Source organism: Rhododendron vialii, chromosome 3a, assembly GCF_030253575.1.
Source record: "Rhododendron vialii isolate Sample 1 chromosome 3a, ASM3025357v1".
Taxonomy (NCBI): Eukaryota; Viridiplantae; Streptophyta; class Magnoliopsida; order Ericales; family Ericaceae; genus Rhododendron; species Rhododendron vialii.
Window position 1 is genome coordinate 35419605 of NC_080559.1, and position 14472 is coordinate 35434076.

General features: G+C 36.6%; 1 protein-coding gene across 1 annotated transcript; it reads right to left on the minus strand.

The window, feature by feature from the left end:
- Positions 1-1717: 1717 nt before the first annotated feature.
- Positions 1718-3737, minus strand: LOC131320885 (transcription factor MYB36-like). Its single transcript, XM_058351784.1, has 3 exons — positions 3348-3737; positions 2798-2927; positions 1718-2573 (listed from the first exon to the last, which is right to left on the minus strand). Exons 1-3 carry the CDS (start codon positions 3640-3642, stop codon positions 1841-1843), a joined length of 1158 nt encoding a protein of 385 aa, XP_058207767.1. The 5' UTR covers positions 3643-3737; the 3' UTR covers positions 1718-1840.
- Between the last annotated feature and the right edge of the window lie 10735 nt (positions 3738-14472).

The following is a 14472-nucleotide window of genomic DNA, read 5'->3' on the forward strand; positions in this document are numbered from 1 at the left end:
GGGCATGGTTTCGAAGCAGTACTTAGATAGATATATGAAGGCCGCTGGTCCATAAAATGTCACTCAGGCTACCGAATTCTCCATTGCTGGGCCGCTTTGTTTCGGGCTTTCGTTTAATCATGGGCCTCTATCTTTATTAGGCCCAGTTGATTACTATACACAAAATCCCAAGTAACACATGGAGCCCTAGGCCCCGTTTGATAATAACGGTGATAGATGGATGTAATTCGTAAAGAGATGGGATTAAGATTGAGATTGGTAATGAGAAGGAATTGATAATGAGTATATTTGTTTGGGATGTGATTCGATGATGAGATTATTAATATTATGTTTGTTTGAGATGGGATTGGATTGATAGAAGAAATTGGTAATGAGAAGGGATTGATAATGAGGAGAGGATGAGATGGGATTATCAATACCATCTCCAATATGGTATTAGCAATACCCCCAAATTGGAATATTAGCAATCCCATCTGATTGATAGTCCGGACCATTTTTGGGAAACCAAACAAGGTATTGATAATACCCCCACTCTACCAATCCAATCCCAACCCCTTGGAGGGTTATCAAACGGGGCCCTAGTGTACTAGTTTTCTAAACCAATTACTATTATTCAACCACAAACATTTACACACACACACTTTATACATACATTTACATCTTTTGGAGGAGCCTACATACACAGGAGGTGTAGTGTGTGTGGGCCCCGATGTGAATATGAGTAAGTTTGTGTACATGTTTGTATAAGTATTTATGGTTGTAGAATGATTGTTGCTAAACTTGGGAGCCCAAAAATCGATAGTTTGTGCAAGCAAGCCCAGGTGACGCTCTAGCACACAAATTTCTTCTTCAACTCTTCTACAACCACACTTACACACACAATATGAGAGCGTTTGTGTGTTTGTGTACATGGTTATAGATTAATTGTTTCTTCTTCCCGTAGAAACGCAATCTAATAAAAGCTTTTTGTTGTTGTGTCCTTTTTGCTGAAATTCACACTACAAAAAGGGATTGGGTTTAATTCTGGTTGTGCGCAGATCACAGATTAATAGTAATAATTTGCTTCAACTTCATTTACCAACGTATGATGATCTGCGCCAGCTAACATGTTTAACCCTTAACCTATGCATGTTACTCAAAAAATTAATCTCGAGTTATACAGTAGTTGCTCGAGATACCTTATAAACCATTCAACATTCTCCCAAGTGTCCGATGTGGTACTTAAACTTGGGTTCTCACAATGATCGATTCTGACCCTGATCAATGTTCGATTAACCTATTGTACACCTGCCCGCAAATTAGAATGAATTGGTGATCAGATCAAATATTGCCTCAAGAAAAGAACTTGTGATGCATGAGAGCAATGAAGCATTTAATTAGTTTCGATCTTCGATCCAATGAAGCATTTCAGGAACACTCAACTTTTTTGCATCACAGATTTCTGCTCAACGTCAAACTGGGATTTGTAATGCCTAAGCGATTGTGCATGGCCAGCTAATTTCAGAAGTACCAAAAAAAAAATTATACATATCAACTCATTGTTGATTATAACCGAAATGGTATTTAATATGCTATGCCTCAAACTAGAGTTGATCATGAGTACAAGTTTTATTATTCACTGGCTTGTGCAATCGTTAACTTCAAGATTCTGACAATAGTCGAGGCATAAGCCAGTTCAAGAACACCTGCTTTATGGTAAAAATAAAATAAAATCATAGGAAAGAAAACCACAACAGAACAATTTTATTATGCACACGATTTACAACACCACCAATTACCATCTTCTTCATCTTCCCTTCTTATGAGCTTCAAAACAATCAGACATCCACACTTGATGTCCTTAGCACTCTAGATTGTAACCTAGTACATAATCCTCGTACGTCCCCTTTGATCGAACGACAGAAGTAGAATCCCAAGAGTTTAAGGAAGCTGATTTCGAGTCTAACTGATCATTAGACCACCAAATCGAATTGTTCTTTGAGCAATCGATTTCCTTAAAACAATCAAATTCAGCTATTGATTCCTCCCGCGGTTGAAACCCAACATCGACCTCCCCTTGGAATGTCTGAATTCCTTCGTTTGATTGTTCGATTCCAGCTAAACTTGGCACAATAGTTGAGTCCAGTAGATTTCTTCCATTGTTGAAGCCAAGTGAACTATCCATAAGATTGTCCAAATTTAAATTGCTTATTTGTTCATAGATTCCAACCTTTTGTCCTTGACCTAGTTGAGTACTAGAAGAGGAAAACTGCATGGGGTTAATGCTCTGAACCATCTTTTCTTGGAGGGGAAGCAACTTAGGCCACATTGAAACGTTGTTGTAGAAACACATATTAGAGTTTTGAAGCTGCATGTGGAGCTGAAGTCTTTCAAGGGCCGAGTCGCTGAGGATCGGCGAACACGATTTTTCTTCGATCCCATTTGTATCTTTCGGGTCATGGCTCATTGTTGATAGGCGATTGATGTTTGAATTCTTGCGCCTTCCAAGCAATTTCTTCTTTAGCCTGGTGTTCCAATAATTCTTGATGTCGTTATCGGTTCTTCCAGGCAATTGTGCAGCAATTATGGACCACCTATATAAATTCACATACATAGAATCCGGTCAGAAATAATTTTACTAAGAACTAGAACACGCCATAGAGGTTTGGATCTGGAGCTGAGGGAATATATTAATTCTTTAACTAGAGAATGATGGACAAAGACATAGGACAAGAAACTTAGGTTGAAATTCATGCCAAGGGGGGGGGGGGGGGGGAGAGAGAGAGAGAGAGAGAGAGAGAGAGAGAGAGAGAGAGACCTGCTCCCTATACTTATATAGAGACTGCATATGATGTTGTCTTCTTCCTCAGAGAATCCCCCATGCTTGATGTTGGGCCTCAAATAATTCAGCCATCTTAGCCTGCAACTCTTTCCACATCGCTTAAGCCCTGTGTGTTGATCGGAAATCATGTCATATTCAATGAGTTTGAGAAATAAATGCATCTTTTCAAACACATGGTGTTGAAAACTTGAAATACATATTCTAAAGGTAGAAAGTTTCTTATGAAAAATTAATTAGTTCAAATTGATGTGGCAGTGATATTGTTTAAGATTATTTAAAACCACAATTTGTGATTGCATAGGATCAGAAACTGCTACATCAATCTTTTGTATGATCATTTGCAAGACCAAATCATTCTGTATCGAAATAGTGTACGAAAGTTCCATTGGTAGAGTAAAACCCTAATCCAAAATAGCTAATATGGGGGGAGATATATATATATATATATATATATATATATATATATATATAGAGAGAGAGAGAGAGAGAGAGAGAGAGAGAGAGAGAGAGAGAGAGAGAGATTTACCAATCTTCTGTGGGAGAGCAATCCAGTTATTACCAGTACCATACTTCTCAATATAAGCCTTAAGCTTTGCATCTTCTTCAGGAGACCACGGACCCTTCTTCACATTGGCCTTGTCACAGCATGGTGCTCTACCCATTTCTTTGTTCTCTCTCTCTCTCTCTCTCTCTCTCTCTCTCTCTCTCTCTCTCCACTGTAAGTGTAAAAATGATTGAAGTTCTTTGTGATTGTTGCGGAAAAATGTTGAAAGGGAAGACCAAGCTTTATAGATAGGAAATGTCGGTGACGTGATGCTCATGAGGACCAAAAAAGTCCCCCACCATCAACATCTCTCTCTCTCTCTCTCTCTCTCTCTCTCTCTCCCTGAAATTTGGGTTAGTTCATCGTTCATTCATTAATATATTCTTGTTAACAAGTACGAACACATACTTAACCTAGACAAAGCACCACACAAATAATCTTCCACTTTAGTGTTTTAAAATACATAGCCTTTTAGACTCCACTAGTTTATATTATGAAAAAGCAAGCAAGGGTAACAGTGAAATTAAGAGAGAAACCTCTATCGTCTTTAATCGTTTGTCGCGAATACACCTTTAAATGTTCGATAATTGAGCTATGCCTTTAGGTATTATATGGTTAAGGGATAAATACGAGAAAATCAATCAAAAACCTGAAACAGATCACAGTTGTATAATAAGCTAAAAATTTGTAAAAATATTCGGTTAATTTGTGTGCCGATATATTTCAAACTAAATGCAAAAAACAAGAGTTATCAGATTATGGATGGTGAGAAATGATTATTTGTGGCACAGCCGCACAGGAAAAAATTGTGTTGAAATGCAGGAAAATAACAAACCGAAGCAACTGTTTAGGGCTTGTTTGGTAAAATATCTTCACAAAGCAAGAACTATTACTAATCGATCATATAATATACGGTATATTATATACCGGAAGTCTTTCGAGAATTTGATAATTAATGTAGAAAGGGCTCCCTAATAATTCTTAGAGTAATTGATTAAAATTATTGTTTGATCCTAAAATTGTCACCAACATATCCTAATTCTAATTGTAGTGGAAGGACTTTAGGGTTTCACAAGTCCTTTTCGAAGCTCTGCACTTAAGTTTTAAATATCTGAAAAAAGAAGAGTCTTTTTTTTTTTTTTTTGTAACGGAGGAACAGCCCAACAGCCAAGCTACTAAAATAGTGTTTCAGTTTACCCCTTTAAAAAATAAGTACTTATTTGTAATTTTCAAGCTTAAAAATAATAAGTTTATTGAAATCAAAAAATATGCAATATGAATCTTGTTTGATACCCTGCAAAAAAAAATTGAAAAATTATTTTCGTAAACTCATTATTTTTAAGCTTGAAAATATGTGATTATTTTTTAAATACTTATTTTGGAATGTAGAACGGGGCCTAAATAGACCCGACCACGCAATCCAAACCTCCGAAGAGCTAGCTTGCGCGCAGCCACACTATTTACGGCCCACCATTTACTGTAATGTGTTCACCTTGTGGGGAATCAAACTCCAGACCTTGAGAAGTACTCCCAAAATCTAGGTATCCACCGGAATCACTCGGCCGACCCTGAGTGTGTGAAAGTCTTATACTTTTTACACGTCAGTATAATTCCATTTCAGGTCAGATTTCTTCACGTCCTATATTTTCAATGTAGCAATTTTAAGCATGGGGTTTTATATAGTATATAATATATATCTCTATCTTCTGTCAATTTGATAAGTTTTCAACCCCAGCCTACACGTTACGGTTCTGTTGGTCATGAAAACTTTTCCCGCAACAGATCAAGTCATTAATCAAGTCAAAAGACAATAATTGTAGTCTGAATCAATTAGCTAGCTGGGTTTGTGTCTCTTGAAAAAATAAATATTGACGTGGAAGAATTTTAAGGGGTAGACCAATAGTAAACCATTTCATTCTAATTCTAAACCCTTTTGAGGCTCTCTCAAGATTTAAACTCGACAATTACTTGGTGAGGAATTAAGGGGAGATAGATGTAAAATATTACTCCCTCCGTACTTTTTAGATAGTTCTTTACGAGAAAACGTGTAACTTTTGAATTAAAAAATAAAGTTCTTTCGTACATGACTTTTCGAGTTTCTTCGCACCAAATAAAAATCTCGATTAGTTCTTTTATTCAGTGCAAAAAAACTAAAAATTAAAAAAGCGGAAGTACTTTATTGAAATGGGACAGAGAGTATGAATGAAATTAATGTATGCATAAGTTGGTCCGAACACATGAGAAGAATATTGGGAACAAAGCTAGCTCTAGCTCCGGATACTTTTCATCATGCAGGGAGAAAAAAAAAGTTAAAGGACAAATAATTGTTATGAACCCTAGATTACGCAAGTTGGCTAGCTCGGGTTTTGTGTTAAAGTACAATAGAAGCAAGACAATTATTAAACAAGAAAAGTAGGAAAAAACAAAAACAAAAACAAAAACAAAAAAAAGGGTGGGCCTTGAGAATTATAGCGCGCCCCTTTAGAGATCAGAAGCCCGATTCATTGACATTTGTTTGCTGCCATAATAATCTTCTAATCACTTATTATATACGGTAGTAATCAAGAAAGCAGAAGAATGGGTCCAGAACCACACTGACGCAGAGAAATAACAAGAGGAAACTATCAAAATTTCAAAAAGCACTCACTCCCACATATATTAATATATTCCGATCAACATAATTAAGATGGACTTAGATTTTAGGGGAAAAGAAAACATCTTCTGTTTGTCTCTGTCTCATTACTAGAATCTCTCTCTCTCTCTCTCTGCAAAAGACACTTCATGCATCATCAACGAGACCATTGGGTAAGACTTTTAAAAGGTGAGCTGGTGAAGGGTTTCTTGATAAGAAGATAAGCTTGGGTTAGGGTTAGGGTTAGGGTTAGTGTTAGGTTATGAACAGCGAGATTAAATTCTATCCGCCACAAGTGGAAATAGTGTTTCCGTCACGGCCCAACTGCACGTTTGTTGTTATAGTAATTTAAACCGTTCATCTTGTAGAACCTGCAGAGTAGTATATGCACGGAAAAAAATCAATTTTATTGGACATCGATAGGTATATCAAAAATTAGATTTTGTTATATAAAATGGACAAATTAGATTTTGTTATATAAAATGGACAGTCAAATATTTTAAAGTTCAATTGTCCACGGTTGTCCATCTTATAAACTAAAATTCAAATTTTGCCATATTGATCAATGTTCGATCAAACTGATTTTTTGCGTGGATATACTACATTTGTAGAATCTACAAAATAAGCGGTTTAAATTACTACGACAAATGTATGGTATGGACTCACAAATGGCAGTGATAGAAAATTTACCTTTTCCACCTATGGTGAAAACAATTTAAACTCATGAACAAAATGCGGAATGATTGGTGCTAACTTGATTGACCTTTTTTGTGAAAAGAATGCTAAACTAATATATTCTCTCTCTCTCTCTCTCTCTCTCTCTCTCTCTCTCTCTCTCTCTCTCTCTCTCTCTCTCTCTCTCTCTCTCTCTCTCTCTCTCTCTCTCTCTCTCTCTCTCTCCTGTTTTTGGCCCTTGGGTGCCCTTGTAGAGTTTTACAAAGTGTTTTCATATGTGATTGGTTTATATAAGAGGTTATTACTTTTACCTTGGAGTTTTATCGCCCTCTAGGGTGTTTGGACTTTGTCTGATCAGGCTGTATTTTTCAACTTTTGGTTGAAATTTCTCTCCCCTGTCTCCTTTTAATAAAATATTTTTGCCGATAAAATAAAAAATAGTGATGTGGGTCTACGACTCGACAAGTCCTGCCTAGCTCACATGAGCTTCTTATAACTGAAGGGATAACTGAAAACAAAGATTTGCCTTTGGAGTGTGAGAATGAAAATTCCGACTTAGTTAATCCAAAAATCCAAAGATAATCTTATTTGACTTCCAGCTTAATTCGACAGAAATTAATTTTTTACTTTCTACCTAAACACCACTTTCCACAATGAATAAAATGCCCACATTGACCAAACTACCAAAAAGTAAGGGGAAAATGTTATTTTTGTGGAACTTTATTTCAATGTTCTTCAAAGAAACTTAACTGCGTAATAGTTTGTTACGAGAAAAATGTTTAGCATTCTTTTCCTGAAAAATGTTTGTTTGGACATAAAATATTTTTCGGTAAAATGTTTTACCTATTTTCCGGTGTTTGGTTGTGTAAAAAATGAGAAAAATATTTTACATGTAAAACATTTTCTATCAATTGGATGAAAATGACTTACTCTTAAATCTTCCGTAAGTTATTTTCCGAAATGAACCCGCTGCATTTTACTGCAATTCTCACTATTCAGTTTCTTCAATCGTTAGTTCTGACCCACGTTCAATTCCAATAATCTCAGACCTCTTAACCGTTTAAGCCCCTCCTCTCTCTTTATACTTTTTTGTTGATTTCTGAAAATATTTTGAAGTGCTAGCCAAATACAGAAAAATAAAAGTTTGAAGTTTGTTTTTCTAGAAAAATATTTTACATGAAAAATATTTTACATTGTAAAACATTTTACATAGAAACAAACGGAGCCATACTACTACTTGAAAAGAAAATTTAAATTGGAATTTTACGTTTGATGCATGGAATGACAAGTCTTATGATTTCTTGAAATCACATCTTTTGCTTTTTCTCAGCTTAATTTTATAGTTGCCCACAGTCTTCATTTTCCTTATTCTGTGATCTCTGATCATTTTCCTTGTAAGCTTTCTTCTTCTGTGATCTGTCTATTTTTAACTGATGTTTCCAACCAGTATCTTAGCTTTCAAATTATCCGTAAACTTGCCAAAAGGCTTGTAGCCCAATGATATTTTCTGGTCTTTCCTTGTGGGAGGTCAGGGTAGGTGTTTGTGGTCGATCAGAGCTATGGAAAGCCTTTGGACCCCATGTGAACTAACTTACTAACTACCTCCTGTAGACCCTTGTGAACTAACTTACTAATTAATTTCTAGAGTAATTAATATGTAGCTAAACGTATGAGAAGGTAAGTTTCACTCTCTAGTTCAATTCTGTAGATCGAGTGATAGCCGCAGTAGAGGTGCTAATAAGATTTGTAATAACAGTGTCTGGAGTCTGGACTCTTGAGGCCATATCAGTCCTGCATACAAACATAAACTTTGAAATCTTTTTTAATAAGAGAAAGAATTTAATCAACTTAATCAAGTAAATGTTACAACAAACTAGTAATGAGAATAACAATAGCATCATTGTCAAAGAAATATATCCGGTTGATAATTCAAATTGGTAATACGTCTCAACTAGGTTACTAGGTTGACAAATATAACATTAACTTTGAATTAATTGGTAATTTAAAGTAGGGTATTGTACACCTAGAGAAGAAAAAAGAGCACCCCTACTCGGCTACTCCAAAGGTTGACAAAAATGCCATGGACCCATCTACACACTGTTTGGACCATATATTCACCGTCCGTCGATAATCGGCCGAAATGTGGGAATTATGGGAATGCAACCTATTTTATTATTATTTTTGGTATTTGTATTTTAATAACATGTGCAGGACACTTGGCGTATCTCTATTTACTTGGAGGTTGAAAGGACACATGGCATTGTCCTACACACTTGGCGGTTGAAAATAACACTTGGCATACTCCTACACACTTTGATGTTAGTGGGAAGTTATTTGGACAAGTGGAAGCAAAGGAGAATGAGAAGTATTGAAGAAGTTGGGAAGTTATTTCCTGCGCATATTTGTTTTTCTATAAATAGCCTTTTTAGGCATCATTGTAAAGACACACAAACAACGCCAATCAGGCCTTTATCTTTTCTTTTCTAGGAGTAGAATTAACTTGTAATTGTTCACTCAATCATTTCGATTGTTTGTTCTTCTACTTTGAGGGTTAATAAAGTCCATTTTGTTAATCTTCTTCCATACTTCATCCACTTCATTGTTTGTTTCCAAAGAAGTTCTGAAATACGGCAAGGAACCAAACTCCACTTTTCACATCCACATTCCAGCAAGCTTTACAATACAGTTTCCCGTCGATTCTCCGTCGATTGGAAAGAAAACAGGAATTTTGATAACAATTTTGGCGCTAGAAGGAGGGCCTCGTTACTAATTTGGAAGTGAGCAATGGCACCAAATGGCTCAGAGATTGAATCATCTAACTTGATTCAACGATTTGCGAGGGTTTTAAATGATCCAGAGAGTGAAATAGCCAAAACATTGATGGCTATGTTTAAAGTTGCAATGGCTCGAAATCAGCCAATAATGGAAGTACCAGTAAACGTTAACCTTGGACAAAGCAGTGGATGTCCAAATCATGTTACTGAGGTACCTTTTTCTCAAGTATTTGAAAATTCAATTTTTGAACCTAGGCCTAGCCCAACAAGGCCAACGGATTTTTATCAACCACTTCCAAATACTAGTGGAAGTAATGGAGTTGGAAGTCAATGTGGTAATGACCAAAATGAAACCATTCCCATTGGTTTGAAAGTACCGCATGGATTTGGTACTAATCAAAGTCAATATGTGCCTCTTATGGCACACTACACATCAACCACAAGAACCCCAGAATTATTTGTTCAATTATTGATCAACAATATTCGGAAGAGGTATGAATTTTTTAGAAGCCATCTATATTGGTATCCGTATTGGTTTTGGTTGAAACATGCCCAATTTTGGTTAAGAGGTGTAGATATCTATGTTCATTGCTTTTCTACAGTTTTTCCTTTTGCTTTTAAATTGTTTTCTCGTATATATATGATTTACCCGGCACAAGCCTTGAAAGGGTATGACTTATAAATGGCTTGAGAAGCCATTTGTCAAATTGTAATAGTTGGTCTCTGTTCGAACAGAAAAGGAAACGTTGGCCATAATTTAAAGCATTCACTGGGGGGCATCAATTGATTTGAGATTGCCCCAATCCTGTTAATTATGATAATGGTTTCCTATATATTATTTAGAGATACGGAAAATTATAATGGTGATTTTCATGGAGAAAACAAAAGCCAATAATGAAATGGCGGTTACTCATATTTTGGCCAAACGAAGGCCAATGGCTGATTTCGTTCAAGATTTTTACACGAAATCAGGACATACATGGCCAAACTATGAAATGAAATAGCCCTCTTTTGATATCGAATTTGCTTGGGGGGCAAACTCATCTTTAGAAAGCCAAATTGTTAAAACAAAATGGCTTAGAATGTTGAAGCATTCAGCCTTAAATGGAAGGTTTGAACAGTTAAATTTTTCAAAGAAGGACGGCTATTTGTTGGCCAATCTTTGGAACAATTCTTAAAAAAAAAAAAAATCTCCGTCGATGAATGAGAAGGCCAAATAAATTAAATGGATCCAGTACCCATTCCCTTCGTTTGGCCAAATTAAGCCATTTGTTGAAGATTATGGCCACCAAGAGGACTAATGTACGGAGACATGTTGGTTTTGGAAGGAAATTGGCCTTACAACCACCAATGGCAGTAAAGTGGCCAATATGTTGCTGCCTTTTGCTCTGGATTTTCCAGTTACCCAAGGCCGACAAACTTTATCCAATTTGTTTGGATATCGACGGTAAAAGAAATCAATTTGTTTAGCCATGGATAGCAGGTTATGCTCCCGTCGATAGGAACATTTTTCTGTCGATCATAATTCACAAGGCTTACAACCTATTTGGCATCATGGTTCTGGTAGTAATTGCCCTTGATTATAAACTGTAATCACGTTTATGAGCCAAAAGAATCCTTTGAAAATATGTGAAAATTGATGGTTGCCCGGTATTATTTGGTTTTGCCAAATGAACTTGGGGGGCAAAAATTCATCTTTGGAAGAGCCAACTATAAAACTTAAGGGGTTCGAAAGATTGAAACGCAAGTCGAGTCTTGAGGGTCATTCGACTAGAGATTTTCAATTTAGACCATAGATGGTCGACGTAAAAAATGATCCTTCCACTCCTCCATATTGGTTAAGAAGATGTAATGGTGAAAACTTAACCATGGAGTACGTTTTCAGCCAAACATGGGTATAAATACTTTGCGTATTGATTTTTGTCGATCAATATACATTTTGGAGGACACGGAAAATTAGATTTTGATGGAGTGGCTAATAAATGTTGGTATTTGGTATTTATGCATATGCACAGTAGCCAAAGTGTGAAGCCAAATGATGCCTATTAATTGGCTGTTGTTTATAACTTTAAAGTTCATTATTGTGGGGATTAGGCAGGGCTCATGGCATATGTATCGTGCTCTGATCGACGGACCACATTTCGATGCTTCCTGCTTCCTTTCAGTAGGAATCAAGGTTTAAAGGGAAACTAATCGACGGAGGCATGCCACCATTCGATGGTTGTTTTTAAGCCTTGAAATCCCATCATGTTATTCTCGATAACGGCTTTTAAGCCTTTAAGGCTTCGTTATGTCAGTCCAAAAAATGAAAGGGTTAGTGTAAAAGTTATCTAAAACTCTTCAAGAGTTGGGGGGTAAATGTTTACACCGTAAAGAGTTATCACCCGTTGATATCGACAGAGGGGTGATTTAAAACTAGTTCATTATTCACTTGGGTTACGTTAGCACTTTACCCAAATGAATAAAGGGGGCATTGTTTGGACCATATATTCACCGTCCGTCGATAATCGGCCTAAATGTGGGAATTATGGGAATGCAACCTATTTTATTATTATTTTTGGTATTTGTATTTTAATAACATGTGCAGGACACTTGGCGTATCTCTATTTACTTGGAGGTTGAAAGGACACATGGCATTGTCCTACACACTTGGCGGTTGAAAATAACACTTGGCATACTCCTACACACTTTGATGTTAGTGGGAAGTTATTTGGACAAGTGGAAGCAAAGGAGAATAAGAAGTATTGAAGAAGTTGGGAAGTTATTTCCTGCGCATATTTGTTTTCCTATAAATAGTCTTTTTAGGCATCATTGTAAAGACACACAAACAACGCCAATCAGGCCTTTATCTTTTCTTTTCTAGGAGTAGAATTAACTTGTAATTGTTCACTCAATCATTTCGATTGTTTGTTCTTCTACTTTGAGGGTTAATAAAGTCCATTTTGTTAATCTTCTTCCATACTTCATCCACTTCATTGTTTGTTTCCAAAGAAGTCCTGAAATACGGCAAGGAACCAAACTCCACTTTTCACATCCACATTCCAGCAAGCTTTACGATACAGCTTCCCGTCGATTCTCCGTCGATTGGAAAGAAAACAGGAATTTTGATAACACACACCCCTGCGTACATAGCAATATGAGGATTGCTCATGGACTATGAGGAAATTGTTGAAGTTGAGAGTCCAGTGTCAGAGCTTTGTCAAGCACTTAATTGGTGATGGACAGGGGACTTTCTTATAGCTTGACAATTGGCATCCCAATGGTCCTTTATACAAGCTTTTTAGTGATCGAGGGCTTGCTAATCTTAGAAGATCTATCACTGCAAAAGTCAGTTCTGTTATCTTGGATGGAGAGTGGAATTGGCCTCGACCAAGATCTTCCTTGATTCAGCAGATTCAACACTCAATTCCTACTTCAATTCAGCCTAGTAGGGAGAAAAAAGATGAAGTTAATCAAGTTATATGGGTTATATCTCCTACAGGCCATTATACTTCTAAACATACTTGGGAGGCTCTCAAAAACAAAGGAGAGAAGGTCCAGTGAGCTTCTATTGTGTGGTTTTCATGAAGTGTTTCTAAATGGTCTTTTATTTTATGGCTAGCTTGCTTGAAAAGGCTAGCTACAAAGGAGAGACTTTGTAGATGGGGGATGGTGAAAAACAAGACACCAGGTGAACTACACTTGTTAAGTATACAAATGGAAATTTGTTGTGTATGTAGTACGTATGTATGGAGTATGTACACACAAATTACCAATCTAAAATGTTATCTTTTTTTTGATCGGCAAAAAAAGATATATATCGACAATGGATAGATCAAGATGAGGCAAACCAGCAACCAACCACAAGGGTAGCTAGAAAACTAGCAAAACAAGGGCTAGGAGGAAGCTGCCAAAGGAAAGAAAAAGAAAAATGAGAAAAAATAGACACTAGCTAGCTTATGACAAAGATATGTACCGATCTAATGGGGTCGTATAAATTGTAGGTACTTGAATTTATGAGATTACCCATCTCTTGTTCCCCACAAAAATATAAAATTCATGAGAGATATAATACTGCTAATTACCAATTAATTACCTCACCATTTGCCAGGTGAGCTTACTCATAAAAAAGGTCCCATATATACATTGATGATACAAAGAATAATTGTCTGGAAGTGACCCTAATGACTTTTGCTTCAATACTTACTAGTTACTACCTTATACTAATATTAATGAGGAACGCTAGGAACAAAGAAAACTTACTCCGAAAGTATCTTGAAAAAAGCAATTAGTGGTTACACAGACACACACAAACACGAAAATATTTTCTCGATCGCATGCACTTTTGTAATTAATTTAATCAGCACAGCCACTACAAACAGATGCGTGAGTTTGAGGGGTCAGTAGTTGTAGAGTCTTTTAATCCCCCAAGGCTCAGGTTTTCTTTAGTGTTTTCCATACAATTGTCAACCCCGCGGTTTACCAAATCAGAAATGATTCGTGCACAGCAGCCTTTTTCTCCTGGCCCGGGTCGTACAAAGATGATCGGAGCCTAAATTCTGAAGTGATTTTGGGTGTTTTGTTAACGCCTCTAACGATATCGAACGAAGCTCATTTTTTACAGAGACCTTAAACGACATATTTTGAACAAAATGAGCGGCTCCGATCATTTTTGTGCGACCCGGGCCGGAAAAAAAAAGGCTGTTGTGCACAGCAGTCTGTGCACGTAGCACAGCTCCCTATGTGGGAGTTCGTTTTTGCTTCAAAATACAATCCCACTCAATTCCTTTTCCTTGTTGCTTTTTCCTTTTTTTTTCTTTTTTTTATCTCGAAATACCCTTTACCGAGTTTTATTCATAAAATTCTCTTCGCCAATTTAAAAAAAGGAAAAAGAAAAAATGGTGGTGCCGGTGAGCACCCCAACTTGCACTAAAACTTTGACTTCGCAATAGAGTCAAATTCCATGTAGTAGGTATTAAGTTTTTGCACTGTTTCTAGAGAATGATGAAGTAAGCGGATTAGTGGTGGAATTTGACCCTTGAGAGAT